Source organism: Python bivittatus, unplaced genomic scaffold (assembly GCF_059951505.1).
Source record: "Python bivittatus isolate LINGU-HERP-01145 unplaced genomic scaffold, Pbiv_v1 ctg000190_np1212, whole genome shotgun sequence".
Taxonomy (NCBI): Eukaryota; Metazoa; Chordata; class Lepidosauria; order Squamata; family Pythonidae; genus Python; species Python bivittatus.
The window spans coordinates 20,923,104-20,940,495 of record NW_028277042.1 but is presented as its reverse complement, the minus strand read 5'-3'; the positions used below and the strand labels follow the sequence as shown (position 1 = coordinate 20,940,495).

The following is a 17,392-nucleotide window of genomic DNA, read 5'->3' as shown; positions in this document are numbered from 1 at the left end:
AGCAGAACTCACTTGTCAGCCTGTGCTGGGGTGGGCTTTGGATTTGGGCCCCGCTGACGGTCCTGTTTAGGAGAGGAGAGCCTTCCTGCGGGTTTCCTGTCGCGAGTCCCTGGGGAGGAAAGAAAAATGAGTCAAGGGATGTGGATTTGTTTAAAAGTGTGTCAGGAGCTGATGTCATCCCTTGAGGTAGGCCAGGCTAGGAAAGCAAAACCACGCAGGCTAATACGGCTTTTATTATAAGGTGATACTGTAGTCCCAGAGTCTTGCCAGTCTGAAAGTGCTTCCCCCGCCTTTATCTGCGTGTGAATTAGGGAGGGTCTTGCCTGAGATGCATCCTCAGATTACAGCCCTGGCCCAGACTCAGGCTTCTTTTATCTGACTGTTGCCTCGGTCATGGCTCTTCCTCCTGCTCCTCCAGGTCATTCCTCTGCCTGGAGAGGAACTGGCTGAGGGGTAGGAATATTTACAAAAGCAGACTGGGCAGTTGGCCCTTGGGCTCAGGCGAGCTGTTTAAAGGTATCAGTGGGAAAGCAAGAGGGAATGGGGAGGCCCCCTGTTCCCAAAGGAAGCCCAGGAAGGGACCAAGTCCAGGCTAATAATAGAGGCTAGGGTTACAAGTCATCGCTTGCAGTGTCTTAAATCCTGGCAACACTTCATCTACATTCTTAGTCATCTTTACAACAACTCTGTAAGGTAGGCCAACAATCCTATCTCACAGTGCAGGAGGAAGGCCGAAACTGAGAGAGAGAGAGAGAGAACATGAACCCAGAGTTCAAGGCAGGGCTGTGATGCGGACTGGGGATTTTCCCGTTGCTACTCTTTTAACAACGCCAGCTCCGATTTACACAATACATGTTTCAGGTGGCCAGATCAGCAACAGGAATGTGGCACCGTTCTTGGCACAAAAGGAAAGCCGTCACTTTAGCAACAGGGCTTGGGGCCAAGCTGGTGCCTGAGGTTGCATGAGCAAGTGCGGGTGCCGAGTAGTGCCAGGCAGGCCAGCTGATCTTCTAACCCAAGGGCAGGAAGCATCAGGAGATCTGTAGCTAAGCCGATCTGGGCCGAGCCCCGCCTGTTTTCTTGAATTAAAAAAAAGCTTAACTAAAGAGCAAACCAACCGACCACGCAGCGTGGCGGTCTCAAGACGAAGATGCACCAACCCTCCCGCTAGTAGAGTGAATTACGCAGCCCCACCCCGCCAAGATACTCTCTTGCTACACCCGTTTGCAAGAGGGTGGCTGAGACAAAGGGCCTAGCACCTCCCTTACACGCACTTGGCTCCCTGAACTCGGGTTCAGGGCACAGCTAGAAGGGCAGCTGAGAGCAAACAGGCTGCTCTCAAGCGCTGCCTGGAAGGAGGGGTCGCTTTGTCCTAAGACCTGCAGCCCCGGCTCCTCACCTGGAGACAGGTTGATCCTCTTGGCCGGGGGAGAAGCCTGCCTGTCTTTGTCGGAGGGCTCGTACCTCTTCCGGCTGCTGTTCTTGTCAGCTGCCTAAAAGCAGAAGAGAAGGGATCATGGTCAGCTCACGCCCCAAGGAGCTGGGGAAACGGAGGGTTGCCTGCCTGTTGGGGCACTCTAGAGAGGCACCTGCTGTGGCAAGGCACTCCCTCTGCTCTGGAGGGGCACGCGCAGGCGCGCTGCTGCCTCTCCGCAAGAGCTCCATTACGCTTCGAGGGCCTGCAGTGGAGGCTGGCCCAAGAGGTGGCTGCCCAGGGCCTCCGAGAGCGGAAGAGGCCCTGAAGGAAGAGCACAGCTCCTTGCCCTGCCCTGCCCTCTTGACATGCTCCTGCTGCTCTTCTTCCCAGCAGCCCATCTTGGGGCAGTGAGAGTAGGAGGCAGACCCCGGGGCAGGGCTGCTCTCCAGGGGGAGCGCTTGCCAGCCCGCAGGAAACGATGGCAGCCCCCCTTGTGTGCCTCAATGCCCCCTGCCCCAAAGAGCCCTTTTCCTGAGGGTCCTGGAAAGGCACGGAGGCCGGCAGCCGTCAATTCTACCTTGTGGTGGTGAACTTAGTGGACGCCTCTCAAGAAAGGAGGCTGCTTTTTGTGTACAATCCCATCGTATTGGGAGACCCCCTGGAGCTGGCAGGATGGGGGGGAGCAATCTCTCTCTTCCAGACCCCCGGGGGCTGGTGTGGGTCAGAGTTCCCTCCTCCCCCTTGGCCTGAGCTACCTTCTGGCCTTGCCCACCTCTGGGCAGAGGGTGAGCCCTTAGGGAGCCCCAAGAGGCTCCCGGGCAGGTCCCTGCTCAGAGGACATTCCAGCCCCAGCTTCCTTTCCTCAGGCTAGCAATTCCCAGGGACACTGCCCCCCCCGCCCCCCAGTCAGCTGAAAGAGGAGGAGGGCACTAGCTGGGGGCACTTTCAGAAGGGCCTTACCTTGTTTAATAGGGTGAGCTTGATTTCCTTATGGGCACTAAAGCCAGTGGGCTGGGTCTGGGGGGGCAGGTGAGGGGCAGGAGGCTGCTGAGACTTGCCCCCCTGGACAGGCTTGGCAGCTTTGGCGGGCTGTGCTGGGACTTCTCGCTTCCGTTTCTCCTCCTTCATGCCACTGTCCTTCTTGGCCTTTCCTGTGACAAATGCACAGCAACTCAGAGCAAGCAAACAGGTAGGTCCCCCCCCCGCCCGGCTCATGGCCTCTTGGAGGGCCTTGGGGTGCCTCCTCTAAGTCACGACCAAGAGAGATGTCTTTGCTTCGGCTTTAAGCTGTCCCTCCCCAGCTCAGAGGAGCCGCCCTGGCGTACTCAAAAGGCCTGGTGCTTTTGGGGAGAGCCAATAAAGGCCGTTCAGATTCGGGACTAGTGCCCTTATCTTTTCTTTCCTATAAAAGTTAACCTGGCATTTTTAATTGGGGGAGGTGGTGGGGGGATAAAAATCTGCATTAGGTTTTATTCCTGATCTTTCATTTTGTTTGAACTGGGGAACCGATCTGCATTGTAGCAGGAGTTCCTCAGAACTTTCTCCCCCAAAGGCCTCAGTCACCCTTCCTACCCCGCCTTGAGGCAACCGATTGCTCAGGGCTGGGCCCTCTACCTTTGCAGGGGAAAGGAAGACGTGTTTCAGAATATGATGGGTGACTCCTGGTTCTGGGCATGGTGCAACACGATCAAGACCAAGCACATGGCAAAGCCTCCTTAGAATGAGGAAGTCATCCACGGAGCCAAATCTCCGGCTGCCAGCTGGTTTTGCAAATAAAGGGGGAGTAGGCCCATGCAAGAAACGGGGGCTGAGGGCTGCACAGGGAGGGACACAGAGATGCCGCACCTCTTTCTTTCTTCTGCTGGGCTGGGGTCAGGGACCGGGAGCTAGCCGAAGAAACCGGGCTGGCCAGATCTGCGTACATGTCTTCCGAGTCAGCACTGCGGACGGAGCTGCTGCTGGAGGAGGCACTGGAGGCGGATGAGACGCTGCTCACGCTCAGAGACCTGACCGGCAGCGAGAAGGAGGAGAGGGCAACGACCGTTAGATCCAGGAGGAACGGCTGAACCGGCAGCGCAGCAGAGCTCGCTTCCTCCTTTCAGCGCAAGGATGGGTCTCTGCTCACCCCGTTAGTCTGTCACAAGCCCCAAGCACGCTGCGGGGAAGGGAAGGCCTGACCCTGACCCTGACCCTGGCCAGGCAGAGAAACTGAGCTGGAAACTTCCTGTGCTTCCATCACACCAGCCAAGCTGATGCTGGGACAAAGGAGGAAGACCCCTGCAGGCAAACAGTAGGGCTTGCTTTCCTTGGAACCCCCAAGACGACTCGTTAAAAGCCTTCCCTCAACAGCTATAGTAATTTAAAGAGTGCACTGAAGAGCAGAAGATGTCAAGATGGACACTCAGATACATTTAATGAGAAATGTATTTAAAATATCTAACTATCTCGATCTATCGATCTATCTATCATCCATCCATCCATCCATCCATCCATCCATCCATCCATCCATCCTCCCTCTATCTATCATATCTATCTATCAAGGGCAGGTTTGCTGGATGCTCAAAACCAAGAGGTGAAAACTTTTCAGAGGCTGACTTCACACAACATGCTAAATCACAAATGAACCAGCCCCGTTTTAATCCATTCTAGCCTGCTGTGAGAACCCAGGTGGAGAAAAAGGCACCTGAGTGCGAAACACTTCCTCTCCTTCAAGTTATTCGAAGGGTCACCAAGGTGGCCTCCAAACGCCCAAGCTGCTTCCAGCCAACAGGCTGGTGTTTCAAAGAGCAAAAGCCACTGGCTGGAGCTTCCTGACTTGCAGAGGGGAAAAAAGTCTCTTACCTGGACTTTCTGGACCCAGATGGGGACGGGGAAAGAGAGGCCGAGGAGGACCGGGAATGAGACCGGGAGAGGGACCGAGACAAGGATCTTGAACGGGAGCTGGAACCGCTGTAGCTGCTGCCGCTGCCACTCACGCTGCAACTAATGGCCCGCCTGCAGCCAAAAGAACCCCAGTTAGGCTCCCTTTGGTGGCCAGAAGGAGACCCTTTTCCAGTCCTTTCAGGAAGGGCTAATGGACAGCATTCAGGGATGTTTGGGTAACTGATCAGCCCAGGAATCTGAAACACTGAGAAGCTTTTTCAATGCAAATTTAAGTTTTCTTCCCATTCTTAAAAACCATCTTTCACTAATCCCACCACTTAATAGGAAGGAGGCATTTGGAGCATCAAAGAGCAAATGAGAAAAGGCCTGAAGAACTCCTACAGAAGGCAGTGGGGAAAACCAGCCTCCAGGTCTGCTGGAGGGTCTTCAATGGGATTATTTATTTAAAACACATTTACTTCCCATCACCCAATTCTCAAAGCCACAAAGCTTGTCCTCATTTGTCTTTGGTGGGAGGGAAATTCCCAGAGGCGGAGGGCAGAATACAACAATGAGGTTTGGCTAACCCTGTAGGTCCAACTGTGCCAGGATCAAGTCAATGTTGCTTCTGAGACCTCCTCTATGACCTTGAGGTCCAAGTCTCATGCGTTTCCAGAAAAGTCTGGCAAAACACAGAGGGTGGCAGGTCTTGCCGTGAAGCAACCGCTTGAGCTTTGTCCTTCCAGCAAAGCCCATGAGGGACCCCTCCCTGTGCCTTCAGAGCTTGCCTGCTGGGACTCCACCCCAGGACGCTCCCTCCTACCTCCTGGGAGGCGTCCTCGTTTGCCGCTCCTTCCGTCTGGCCTCCCTGTTGTCCCCTGGCTTGGCTGGCTCTGGGGCAGAGGGGGCAACTTTTGCCACTGGTGGAGGTGCTGGTGGGGCAGGGAGTTTCTTCACAAGCTTTTCGCTGTAGAAGGACAACAGATAAGAGAAAGCCAGTGAGAAAAGCCAAGATTTTGTGATCCAGGTTAAAATAAGATGTGTTGTTATCTCTGGTAACCCTTAATGGACTTTTGCTGATATCAGGACTGAAATAATGAGGCTTTAAAGATTTGTTTATAGATAAGAGATGGGATATGGGAAGAAGACATCATTTGTTGTATTTAAAGAGAAGGTGATAAGTTACTAAAATTGTTTGTACTTGTAATGAAGGAGGAAGTATTTCTTTATATATTTCTTTTCTTCTTCTTTGCTATATTCTAATTTTTTCTTTTCTATTTTTTCTTCTCTGCACCTTCTATTTTTTCCTTTTATTATTTTAATTTTTAAAATTTGTATTAGTTTTATTGTTGCAATTGTAATTTTTAATAATATAATATATATATATATAAAATATTATATATATATATAAAATATATTACACACACACATATATAAAATATTATATATATATATTATATATATAAAATATTATATTACATATATATATAAAATATATTATATATATAATATTATATTACATATATATATATATATATATATATATAATATTATATTATATATATAAAAATATATTACATATATATATATATAATATTACATATATATATACACACACACACACAAATATTAATATATATATATTAAAAAAAGGAAAGCTAAGACTTTGGAAAATCCTGGTCTCAGCTTTGGCTTCCAGGAAGACTTGAGTCTTCACAAAGCTTTTTTTGGGTCATCCTTCTGGCCAACCGAAAATGTTTGGAGTTTCCACCAGAGCTTCTCTGAGGCTTTCAAGTGAGCCTCCAGAGGCAACCAGGATGAGTTTGTTCCTCCACTTCCACTACTTTCCACCATCGAAAGGTCTTCTAGTTTCTTAACACAACCTTGGCCTCCTTGCTGCTACTCATGCCTTGAATGACATTCCAGAATGTCTTTGTCATAAACTTTTATCTTCCATGCCTTCTAATCCCACACCTAATTGGAACTGAGCCTAAGTGCTTGGATGCATTGAAACACCTATTCAATAGTTGTATCAAAATCCAATCTGCATATAATAGATTATCAGGAAGCTTTTAGCTCCAGACTCCTTTAAAAACAACAAATATTGTTACTGATGGTGACATCCTTTGCTAAGACTTCTTTAACAATACAAAGGTGCACATATGTTTATGAGAAAGGGAGATGATGTCCATTTTAAAATCAGTACTGAAGTATACTCATGGTGTTTGCTTCAATTTATGCCTGGGATCCACAATATCACAGGGCTGTTGTGTGCTACTGTGATCTAAAGGAAGGTCTTTTGACCTGACTGTAAATAAGACAAATACACTGTGAAGGGCCCTGAACCTTTATTTTAGGAAACCCTAACAAGAAAAATTGCCTCTTGAAACTGCCAAATACATGTTAGGTGGCATCCAGAAAGTTGGAAGAAAGAAAATATTGATGAGGGTGGTGGCTAAAATGCTAGACATTGGTCACAGTCAACCAGATTCAAATTCCTGCTTAGCCAAAAAGCTCATCTTGGACCAAGAACTCTGATCTCAGCTTCACCTTCTTATTCTCTGGATAAGAAAAAAGGAGAGAAGCTCCTGGGAGAAAGAAGTTACTGATGTTGCATAAGTACAAGAACAGAAGAACTATGCTGGATCATGCTAAGACTTAGTCCAATATTCTGCTGGAGCCAAGGAGGCCCCCCCTCTTCCAGAGGAAAATACAAATGCGATGTAAAGGCATAGCCCTGCCTTGTTCCTGAAACTGGCACTGGAGGGCACACTGCTGGATCATTTTGGCTGGCCTGTTCTGCCCATTTCTAAGCTCCAAAATAACGTTCCTGATACGTGTTGGCCACAATTATACTCAGGAGTCTGAGTGATTTGTGCAAATTCTGCCTGCTTTATTTTCAGTTCCCTCTCTAACAGTCTGAACATCTGTCTTCACCACCACTCCCAACAAAAGCCACATACTAGATTGACTCATCGGTTCATCCATTACACTCTCAACATCAGCAAAAGGATCATCAGTTCGATTTAATCTCAGTTGTCCATTCAAGAAATTGAGACGTTTTGAATTGAATAGATTGGGCTGAACTTTTAAAAAAAGGGCTTTTGTGGATCCGCAACAGCTCTTCACAATTGTCAAATTGCTTCCAAAGCATCCAAATTGATGATTTAAAGCTTCAGTCTTGCTGGGAGCTTGGATGGCCTTTAAATTTAATCTCTAAACTGAGGCTGCACCCAGACCCAGCCACTGGTCCGGGTGCCAGTGAACACCAGCCTTCTCCTAGTAAGTTATTTGAGAATACCAGGACATGCGATCAACCATTTTATAGCTAGTGACAACCGTCCACAACAGCTTTGGGGAAAGAAGCAAGCAAAGCCCCAGAACCTGGCTCTTCCCCCAGGCAGTGCGGGCCAGCTGAGGGGGACTCCCTTGTGATCATTTTGTTATGTGCTGGTTGCCGTTTTGTATTTGGTATTTGTATATTTTATTGTTTATGATATTGTGGGCTTTCTTCCTCTTTTGATTTACTGTTTGTTTCTATGCTGTACGCTGCCCAGAGTCACGCCGGTTGAGCTGGGCGGCCTTAGAAAGCTTATAAACAAACAGACAAATCTAAGCAGCTAATCCATGCACGTGAGCAGAGAGAGTTGCTGTGGATGCAACTGGGACAGAAAGAGCTCTCCTTGCCACAGTTTGGCCTACAGCAAGATGAGGGGAGTGCACAGAGTTTCCCTCCTGGTCCAGCAGTCGGCCCAACAAACCTCACAGACAAAGGCATTAGAGTTCGGCTGCAGAGTAAGAACCGTGGAGGAAGTTGGGTCCAGCCCCCTGCTCTCTACGGAAATTCAAAATGAAGCGTCCCTGACGGAAGGCTGCTGGGCCCCTGCTCGAAGGCCGCCAGTAAAAGGGGAGCCCCACTTCTCTGGGTCACTGGCTTTACTGTGGAACCGCTCTTCCCTAACATTCACCGGAATTTGCCTTCCTGCAGCTGAAATCCATTATTCTGTGTTTTGCCCTCGAGAATGATGGAGAAATCATCCTGATCGTCCTCAGTTTGGTACCCTTGGAGTACGTGAAGAATGCCAGGCCCTGAGGAGGCCGTCTTCTTACCCCTTTCCAGCCAGAGTTGCAGGTTCCCCTTTAGGTTTGGGAGGAGGCTTGTGTGGAGATGGTGTGGGCGAAGGAGACGGCGAAGAGGAGAAGGACTGCGACCTGCAAAGACAGCACCCAACAAATGGTTAGAAGAACATCTTGTTATCCACAGAAGGCTCTCCGACTGCGAGTGCTCCTAGGACTGGGGGCTGAGCTGTCTTAGAAAAGTTGGCCAATTAAATCAACGGCAGAAAAGAGCGGTCAATAGGTTGGATACTTAACGCGCTTTACAACATGTAAGTCAAGGAACGGTTATGAGACAGTGAAAACATTTTGCAGAAACGAACTAGAATTGAATGTTAGGTAAGGTGAATTCACGGCTTACTGAGGATTCTCTGGCTTCGGGGAAGAGGAGGAGAGCTTCCATTATTACCTCATCACAAAGATCAAAGCAGAAATAAAGCACGTTAACGGCAAATGCCCATTCTGAAGGCAGGTAAATCAAGGAAGCAACAGGTCCATCTCAAAGGATCATGACGACTACAGCTTGTGGAATATGGGGGTTTGGGGCTACGATTAAACAGATGGGCCATGGATCAGTCTGCCAAGGCTTGGTGCTTCTGTTACAGAGCACCTCACCGAAAGCCTGTCTGGAGGACCTGTCGGCTGTGGTAAAAGCTCTACTGCTGGAAAGAGAAGCCAGGATTTCATTCAAGTCCCCTCACCCAGATTCCCCAGTTCTACAGTTAACGCTGCAAGAGCAAGCTGACGAGGTGCCTGGGATTGCTCAGTGAACGGTGCTTTCCTTTTAAAATAATCAGCAAACTGATTATCCAAATAATTTGGAGGCTGCCTGTGGATGGACACACACCAGAGTGCTTCCACGCTCTGCTTAAGCGTGCTCGTGATATGTGACAAACCCCACTTGGGAGAAAAGTAATGAGCACCCGCTCTGTGCTTCCCAAGGATCATGTGTGCATATGAGAGCGCACATCAAGGTATCAGCCCTCGAAGGGCAGACAGGAAGTTATCAAGTGTGTGGGCGGCATATCCCAGAAGAGGTGAAACTAAGGAACACACCTTGACAGCTTCCAGTAATCAGGGGTGGTGCTGCCTCTTGGGTGTCTGCCCCACAAGCCCTCCTGTCTTACCACTGCTGCAGATGGCCCCTTCAGTCTTTGCCAGTAAGTGGTATATACAGTAGGAAAAGAATAGGGATCCCGGAAAGAGGATCAATTAAGCAAAGCAGATATTCGGCCTGCATTTCTACACAAGGCAGAGTTTGGAACAGGAAAAGCGAAGGTGTCACGTTAGCTTAAGGATGGTTGTGCCCTGCCCTGTTCAGGACTCAGAATGTGGGATGCAGGTGGGGGTTCCCCCATTCTTGGTAGGAGCAAGGCAAAGCGGAGCTTGGAGCAAAGGCGGTCTCGCAAACAAGTTCACCTTTGCAGTTGCTAAAGAAAAGTCCCATAGAAAAGGAGGAGGAGCTCGACTGGGGTGGGGGGAACTGACAGCCGAAAGCATCACAGGATTTGACGGCAGTCATGAGACTCCATAAACAATCTTTGCCATTCACTTTGCTACGATTCAGCGAGTCACTCTAGATATTTTACGCAGGTCACAGGTTTGTCACTGTTTGTTTACTCAACTTCCGTGTTTTGCCGCTTTGCTAGGATAAGAAATGTTCGCTGGGCTAAACCTGGGTATTTCATCACCTTTTATCACCTTCAGTCGCAGCTGCAAATCCAAACATGCAAAGCTGACTGGCACTGTGCCTGCTCGGAAATTTCCTCAATTTCCAATCTATAAAGCCCTGAAATTTGCTGCTACGTATAAGCAAGAGTCATCCTCACGAACACACACTTGTCTGTATGAAGTGGCCAGGAGCTCAAGGCTTTGACAAGAGACCTAAACATCCTACAAAAACTACAGCAGGACTCAATGTCTGGCCCCTTCAGATATCCCTGGTCAGATCTAGACAATTAAGTTTTTTTTCTCTACCATGTTCTATCTATGAATCCTTTGTTCAGCATGTAATTCGAGGACTTCATGGCTACAATAATGTGGTAGTGACACTGGGCTTAGATGTGGGGGACAGTTTGGTATTTACTACTGTTAGTCATAGTGGTCTGAATGACTGTCTAAGGGGGACCTCCTAGTGCACAGAGAGGACCAGCTGCTGCGAATCGCAGTGGGATCAACACCTTTAAGTTCTCTGCTTGAGAACTTCCGAGGACAATCTGCCCTTAGGTCACCATGGAAGCAAGAGGCCAGATCTTTCTGTGCGATTCAACATATCCACCATGGTTTTCTTATTAGTGGAGCAGGTTGGCTCTCCTTAGACATCCTTAGGCACAGAAAAGAGAAGCCACTGATGACACAAGCTGGTGAAACATCTCCCTTTTGTTAAAAGCAATGGACTAGGCCTAAGTGCAATTACACTGAAATGTTTTGTGAGCAAGGCCACAAGAATGGCGCTGCCTCCTTTGACTATTCTTTGCTCATCTGCTTAGATGGGCAAGGCAGAAAGGGTGATGGGAAAGGATCAAGCTAAGCCGAAGTCCGAGCAAGTTCAGACCAAGGTCACCAGAAAAGCCCATTCCAAAGGGAAGACCCCAACCCATTCCTGCTTTTCAACCCATTAGCCTGAAACAAAGTCTAGAACAGCTCTCCCCACGGTTCTGCTGGAACACAACCCCAACCCCTTCTCTTCCAAGCCAGCACCGGTTAAAAGTCAAGCTGGCCAGGGCTGAGGGAGGAATAGTGCAGCACATCAAGAGCACACCATATGGGAGAAAGCTAATAGGAGGACCAGCCACAGTCGTGTTTTGCTTCAGGAAAGCTTGCTACGGCAACTGGTGAGTTGGGAGAAATCATACCTGGATCGACTGCCCGAGAAGGAGCTGTGCCTGGAAGAGCGACTGGAATAGGAGCTGTAGGAGGAAGATCTGGAACGTGACCGTGAAGAACCAGATCCAGAATAGGAGGAGGAGCGGGAGGATGACCTGAAAGGAAAAAAGGAAGAGGGAAGGAATTCAGCAACCAGAACATCTCCCACAGGCATTCTGGTTTCCTATTCTTGTTTTAAGAACATTCAAGGCCCATATCATCTTCTCTATACTCCTGAGATTATTTTCAGTTCGTACCAGACCTAGGAATCTGTCCTGCTGTACTGTGATGCATCCTTAAAACTATCTTTCTGGGGACACTAGCTATTCCCCAGCACCGTCCCTTTGCAGAATGGGAGAGCAACCCTTCCCAAAGCTCTTGGTTGCATCCTTGTTTACACAATAAACAACTTTTCCCTTGGCTGGTCCCCAAGATCCTTTTGTGCGACCTTTAGCTGACACGCTCTTCTTCCAGAACTACCTCTTCTATAAAATCCCAGCGATTGTCTTCGTAGGATGCAAACTAGAAGAAGTACCCCGGGGGCCTCCAGTTTTATACCTGGAAGAACCCGAGCCAGAAGCTGATGAAGCAGAGGTTTTCCGGCGCCTCCGAGCATGACTGGGTGAAGCGGACATGCCATGCTTTTTTTTGGGAGATTTTGATCGGCGCCAAGGATCCTTCCATTCATCTGCTCTCTTGGACTGAGAAGGAGTGGTCGTAGTTGCCTCCTTCTCTTTCTTTGATGGCTCAGGCTGACGGCTGGAAGATGGATCAAAAAGGTCATGAGTGGGGAGGCAGCTTGAGCTGGGTCTCCCAGGGGCCTAACTGCCTCTTCTCCGATTCCTTGAGGTGCAGAAGAATTCAAAAAAGGAGTTAAGGCTTGAAAGCGTTAACAATGGGCTGGGCTGTTTATTTTTTTACACGGGGCGTTTCCAAAAATAATTCAGTGTCTTATCAGGAAAAAAAAAAGTCTAACACACAGTGTATAAAAATAGTAACCATGAAACTTCAACACAGCAAATATAAAAACAAATAAAAAGCAACAATTCCTTGAAAACAGAATTAAACATTAAAAACTGCTGAAATAGAAACCAGGTTAGCAGGTATCATAAAGAAAGAGGGAGATGAGATCATGTGTAATTCCACAGAAGCTAGAAGCTTGAAGTTAGACACCATCACCCTGACTTTTATGGCTGCCCATAAAACAGGCAGGAGGGAGAAAGGGTTGATGCGTGAGCAGGTGACCAATCTTTTATCAACTTTCTGCCACTTGATGCCCCTGCCTCCCCACCACAGATGGAGGGGGCTAGAGTTACCTAAATCACAGAGGATCAGACTGCAACTCTACCATTTGAGGTAAGTTCTCCCATTAATGGCCCAGGCGTGCAAACTGCCCCATGGCTGGAAAAAACAAAAACAGAGGGGGGTCCCAGCTGCCCCTTCCAAAGACGGCCACGGCACGCAGTGGGCTGGCTGCAATGGCTGGAGATCCTTGGGAGCAGGGGCAGGGAAGGGAGAGGTAGGCGCTCCAGTGTTACTTCTCACAGGTGTAGGAAAAGCAACCCATCTGAGGCTTTCTTTCTTCCCAGTTCCTTAATATCCTCAGGCACTCTGTGGTTCCCTTTGGAGCGCCAATCTTTTGGCCCTGGGCTACGCATGTTGCAAGGAGATGTGGCCGACCAAATACCTGGAAAGTGCAACACTCTGAAAGGGCTCAGCAGGTGAAGAAGGCAGCACAGGAACTCTACAGAGAAAGACAGGCATGTCCTGCTCCCCAGGATCCTTTTTTAAAAAATTACTCTAGCTAACCTGAGGGCAAACCACAGAGGACAATGCTTTATTGTTTAATTAATTCTTTAAAAACTCCTTTTATGCCTTTGCTTTCACTAGAAGAAAAAGAATGTTATCAACAGTAAGACCAGATGCGAAAGAAGAGAGAATTTTACCAATAAGAAATAACTTCTGTAAATGGAGAACGAAGGGGAAACCCAACATCGTTTTTGCTTCTGGCCAGGTTATTCCCTGACTTTGCCTACTGGAGGCACAAAACCCCAAGGAAGGAGAAAGGGGGCATCAGGGTCAGGCAAAGTGATCAAGAGGCTTTGTCACAGCCTTCAGGCCAAACTTCTGCTCATGTCTCAGTATCCTAACTGAATAATGGATGGCAATGTTTAGAGAACAGCCTCTACCAGTGTAAGGAATTTTTGGAATTTTTCTGCCCCGGCATTTCCACTGAAATCCAAGTCTGGATTTGAGACTGTGGTCTTAGAATTGGCATTGTACGAGCCCCAACTCATGAGCTTCTAGCCATCGATCTAGGTCTCATTTAAAGCAAGTTTTTACAGAAATTTGGAAAGCTGCAGGGAGGTCCAATGAGCTCTTACAGGTATTTCTTTTTTTTTTAGTCACATTCCTTATTTTCATGACCTCGCAACTATCTTTTGACATTCTCCTGCAGAGATTCTTCAGATTCTAGCCAAAGATTCTTCACATGCTAGCAGAAATGAATGCATATCTACCCGTGGGCGTTCTTTAGCTTCACCCCTAATCTCAGTTAGCTGGCTGTTCAAGGTAAGAAATAGGTGAGAACAGACACATTCTTCAACCCCCGGTCCCAGCCATGCTTTTTCAGCAAGGAAGTGCTGCTGAAAGAGTGAAGACTGTGCTTTCCAATAATCACCTGCCAAGGAAATCTGCCACGAACAAATCCTGTTTTTATTTGTTTTGCTCAGACAGGCTCTTTCAGTTCAGAAGGGAACCAAGAAAAGATGCGTGGAGCTATGCCAGGGCAATTGATTAAGGGGGGGAAAATTCCCTCTCAATGCAAATGACCAAGCGATCCCTTTGTTCAGCCTGGAAAATGTTATTTCACGCAGAGAAAGTTACTTTCCCCATCCTTCCCCTTCCTCTTTGTATCACATAAGCAAACCCTTTTGCTCGTGGCCTAATCTTATCAGGCATGAAGGCTGAATGACGGCATTTCAATGCAGGAGTACTGAGATAACACGAACCTTTCAAAGGTAGAAAGACTGCCTAGAAAGGAAGTTGAAAAAAAAAAAAGAATTAAGCAAGGTGACACAGTGACATCACTGTAAATTTCCCAGGATTGATGACAGGAAATGGAGAGGTCTGGAAATGGTTGCTCAATAGATACCTAATTTAAAAGTTTGAATTCAATCTGCACACACTTTAAAAATGTGCCCTTTAAAAATATCATGAACAACCTTTAAAGCAGATGTTTAAAGATGCAGAAAGTTGTACCAGCCCAGCGAGGGAAAAATCCAAGGTAGCAACAATTTAGCCCTCTTACTGGGAGCAAATAAAACAAAGTAAAAAAAAACAAAGCAGATAAACTCATGAGGTAGCTTTCAGGTTCAAGAACTCTTCCCCAGACCAGAACGTTGGATGGCTATTGATTTCCAAAAAGGAAGATTATCCTGACTATTCTTGGTCCGATATGTTTTGAGGCAACCGGAGACATTTTGCACATGTCGCAAATGAACTTATTGGCTTACGAAGAGATTCCTGAATCGCTAATATGGGAAGGAATCCCATATTGCAGAAAGAGCCTCTATCCCCTGTTTTTCAGTGTCTCTCGTCATCTGCTCATCTCTGTCAGTTCAATGATTGATAGATATATGAGAGAGATAGAACCCTGACTAACATTTAACCAGCAGAAGGAAATTTAGCCTACATTATAGTGGCTTTAAAGTTGTTTCAATAAAGGCATAAAATTATTAGTGCTTTTAAGCATTTCCTTTATGAAACATAATCAGTATGAATAGAACATTATTATTATTATTAATAAAGGCTGGAGCTGTAAAGAGCTATTTTGGTGATGTGTCCAACAAATCAGAAATACATACTGATTTTTCTTAGGAAAAACTGCAGTTTCCTACGCTTTATTTCAAACAATTTGGGGGAAGGGGTTGCTTTTCTTTTAAAAACGTTTTAGTCTACATTAGAATAGGATAAATTCATTTTTTAAAAAATACACCAATATGTGCTTTAACATTTTTTTCCTTAAGGTTTTACTACTATTGAACCACCATACATTGCTTCAGATATATCTATGGAATGACGGTTGATTTGAAGTTGTTTTCTAACTATAATAATTGGCTTTCAAGAACATCATTGTGCTTTTTATCTTTGTCCCTTAAAGCCAGCTTGGGAAAGCTGCTTTACACAGGAGTCAACAAGGTTACTAAAGCCCGACCTCTGTGCGTACGGCATGAACAAGCATAGGTTTGCTGGTCTGTATCTTTCAACCCTTCATGTCCAAGCTATCAAGTTTTGGCCCTTCTGGGTGAGCTTGACTGCTTGAATTGAGGATGTGGCTTAACACACAGTGGGATTTTGAGTTGAAGAGTGTATTGCTCTTCCATCCCCAAGTAGCAGAACTACGGGGATGCCAGAAAGAATGGCGAAAAAACAAAAGAATTGTGCATCATCGTGCAGAGGGTTAGATTTCCATAGGCTTGGCCAAAACATATGAGAATCTGAATGGCTCCAACTGGATTTCAGGCACTTCAGAGAGAATCATATTCAAGCCTTTGTGCATGAAGAAAAAGACTCTTGTTCATTAGAGCATAATATTTCTTGTGGGGGAGGGATATTTGTGAGCATGATCCAGGGAAGAAAATTGGACCTGCATTGACCGGCAGGTTACTAATCAAGAGGGGACTAACGACAACCGAGGAATCCAAGGATTGCATGCACCTGCTCTTGCTAAACCCTGCTCGCAAGGTCATGACTCCTCATGTATGCAAAACGCAATTGTGTCATTCCAGTTGCATGACCTGAACAGGGACACTCCCTTCCGGCAGCAGAGCCTCACACTTTCCCATTTGCTATGCTTGACTTGGGACTAGACAAGGTCCCCAGGGGGGGCAGAACCAAGATAAAGACCCAGGCTGCTTCCTCTCCAGGAATAAGCCTTCACAATAAATTAAAAAGCTACTCAATGAGATAAGGTTTACTGGCATTGTAAAGTCAAGAGAGGAGGAACAGAGAGAGGGGGGCCGGGGGAGAGGGGGGCCAGTTTTAATCTCTATGTGGAATTTAAATCCACATGGAATTTCTTATTAATACTGTAATACAAGTAATACTATACAGTAGTATCAGAAACTGGTATCTATGGACTCTTCAGTCACCCAAAACAGAACAAATAAACCCAGCTTTCAGATGCCACCTTTTAACTTAGAGCCAGGCATGATACTCAGGGGGAAATCAAAGTAGTGGGCAAACTTTAGACTGCCTTTGTGCAGTGATACTATAAAAATCTTGCCATTAAGTCCACAAATGCTAGCCCAGGAACAGTTTATTTTGCCAGATATGCCTACAAGAGAAGAACCAAAACCATCTGCACCAGTGATAAGGCCACCGGCAAACTTGCCTTAGGAACCAAACATTCAAACCAAGTATTAAAAGCTCAGTGACAGCGGGAGAAATATTTTGGTATCTCGGAATATTTGGGAACGACCTCAAATCAAGTGGCAAAGCTGGAATTTGATTGGGATAATTGATTTGGGCTCCACAAGAATTGGGAGCAACTCGCTCACCACAGAAAGCAACCAGCCCTTGTTTCACCACTCCCATCCTAACTGGATCTTTCATTTTTCTGACTAGGCATTCATTTCATTTATGCTCTGGGTAGTCATCTTTTTTCATGCTTAGCCTTGATACCATTTTGCAAAAATATTCCCTTTCTCATCTGCATCCTTCTCTCTACTCAGAATATGCACACACACATCATTTGGGTAACCCCTTTTCACTCCTAACAAGAACAAACCTATTCTGGAGCTTTATTTTTTGACAAGAGGCTCCTAAAGATGGGAAGCAATTAACTGTCTGGCTCACTTTCTAGTCTGCACCAGTGCTAATCTAAAAATACTAGGAAATCAGCCTGATCTATAAATGGGTCATATATCAAACCACATCAAAATGTGAGCCGAAGACCTAGGACAAGGAACCTAGAACCAGCCTAACCCAAGTCCTATGAAAAGAAGAAATGTTAACGGCTGAATCACACTCCAGTGTAAACATTCTCTCTGGAATCAGGGAGATGTGCTGCGCAGGGCCCTAAACAAACACAGGTATTGCCCATCTAGGGCAAACACTACTGGGGGTTCC

The 17,392-nt window shown here is 46.8% G+C and overlaps 1 protein-coding gene across 2 annotated transcripts in view; it reads right to left on the bottom strand.

Annotated features, from left to right (window-relative positions):
- The window catches only part of ZC3H18 (zinc finger CCCH-type containing 18), a 39,416-nt gene that overhangs the window by 3,146 nt on the left and 18,878 nt on the right, over positions 1–17,392 (bottom strand). Inside the window, exons 10-18 of one of the 2 annotated variants that reach the window (XM_088136214.1) lie at positions 11,819–12,019; positions 11,251–11,376; positions 8,390–8,491; positions 5,103–5,246; positions 4,259–4,411; positions 3,263–3,423; positions 2,378–2,568; positions 1,400–1,493; positions 13–109 (exon numbers count right to left, since the gene is read on the bottom strand). In XM_088136214.1, coding sequence (XP_087992340.1) covers positions 13–109; positions 1,400–1,493; positions 2,378–2,568; positions 3,263–3,423; positions 4,259–4,411; positions 5,103–5,246; positions 8,390–8,491; positions 11,251–11,376; positions 11,819–12,019 — 1,269 coding nt within the window. The remainder of the gene's footprint in view (positions 1–12; positions 110–1,399; positions 1,494–2,377; positions 2,569–3,262; positions 3,424–4,258; positions 4,412–5,102; positions 5,247–8,389; positions 8,492–11,250; positions 11,377–11,818; positions 12,020–17,392) is intronic. The other variant, XM_088136215.1, reaches the window with a different exon arrangement.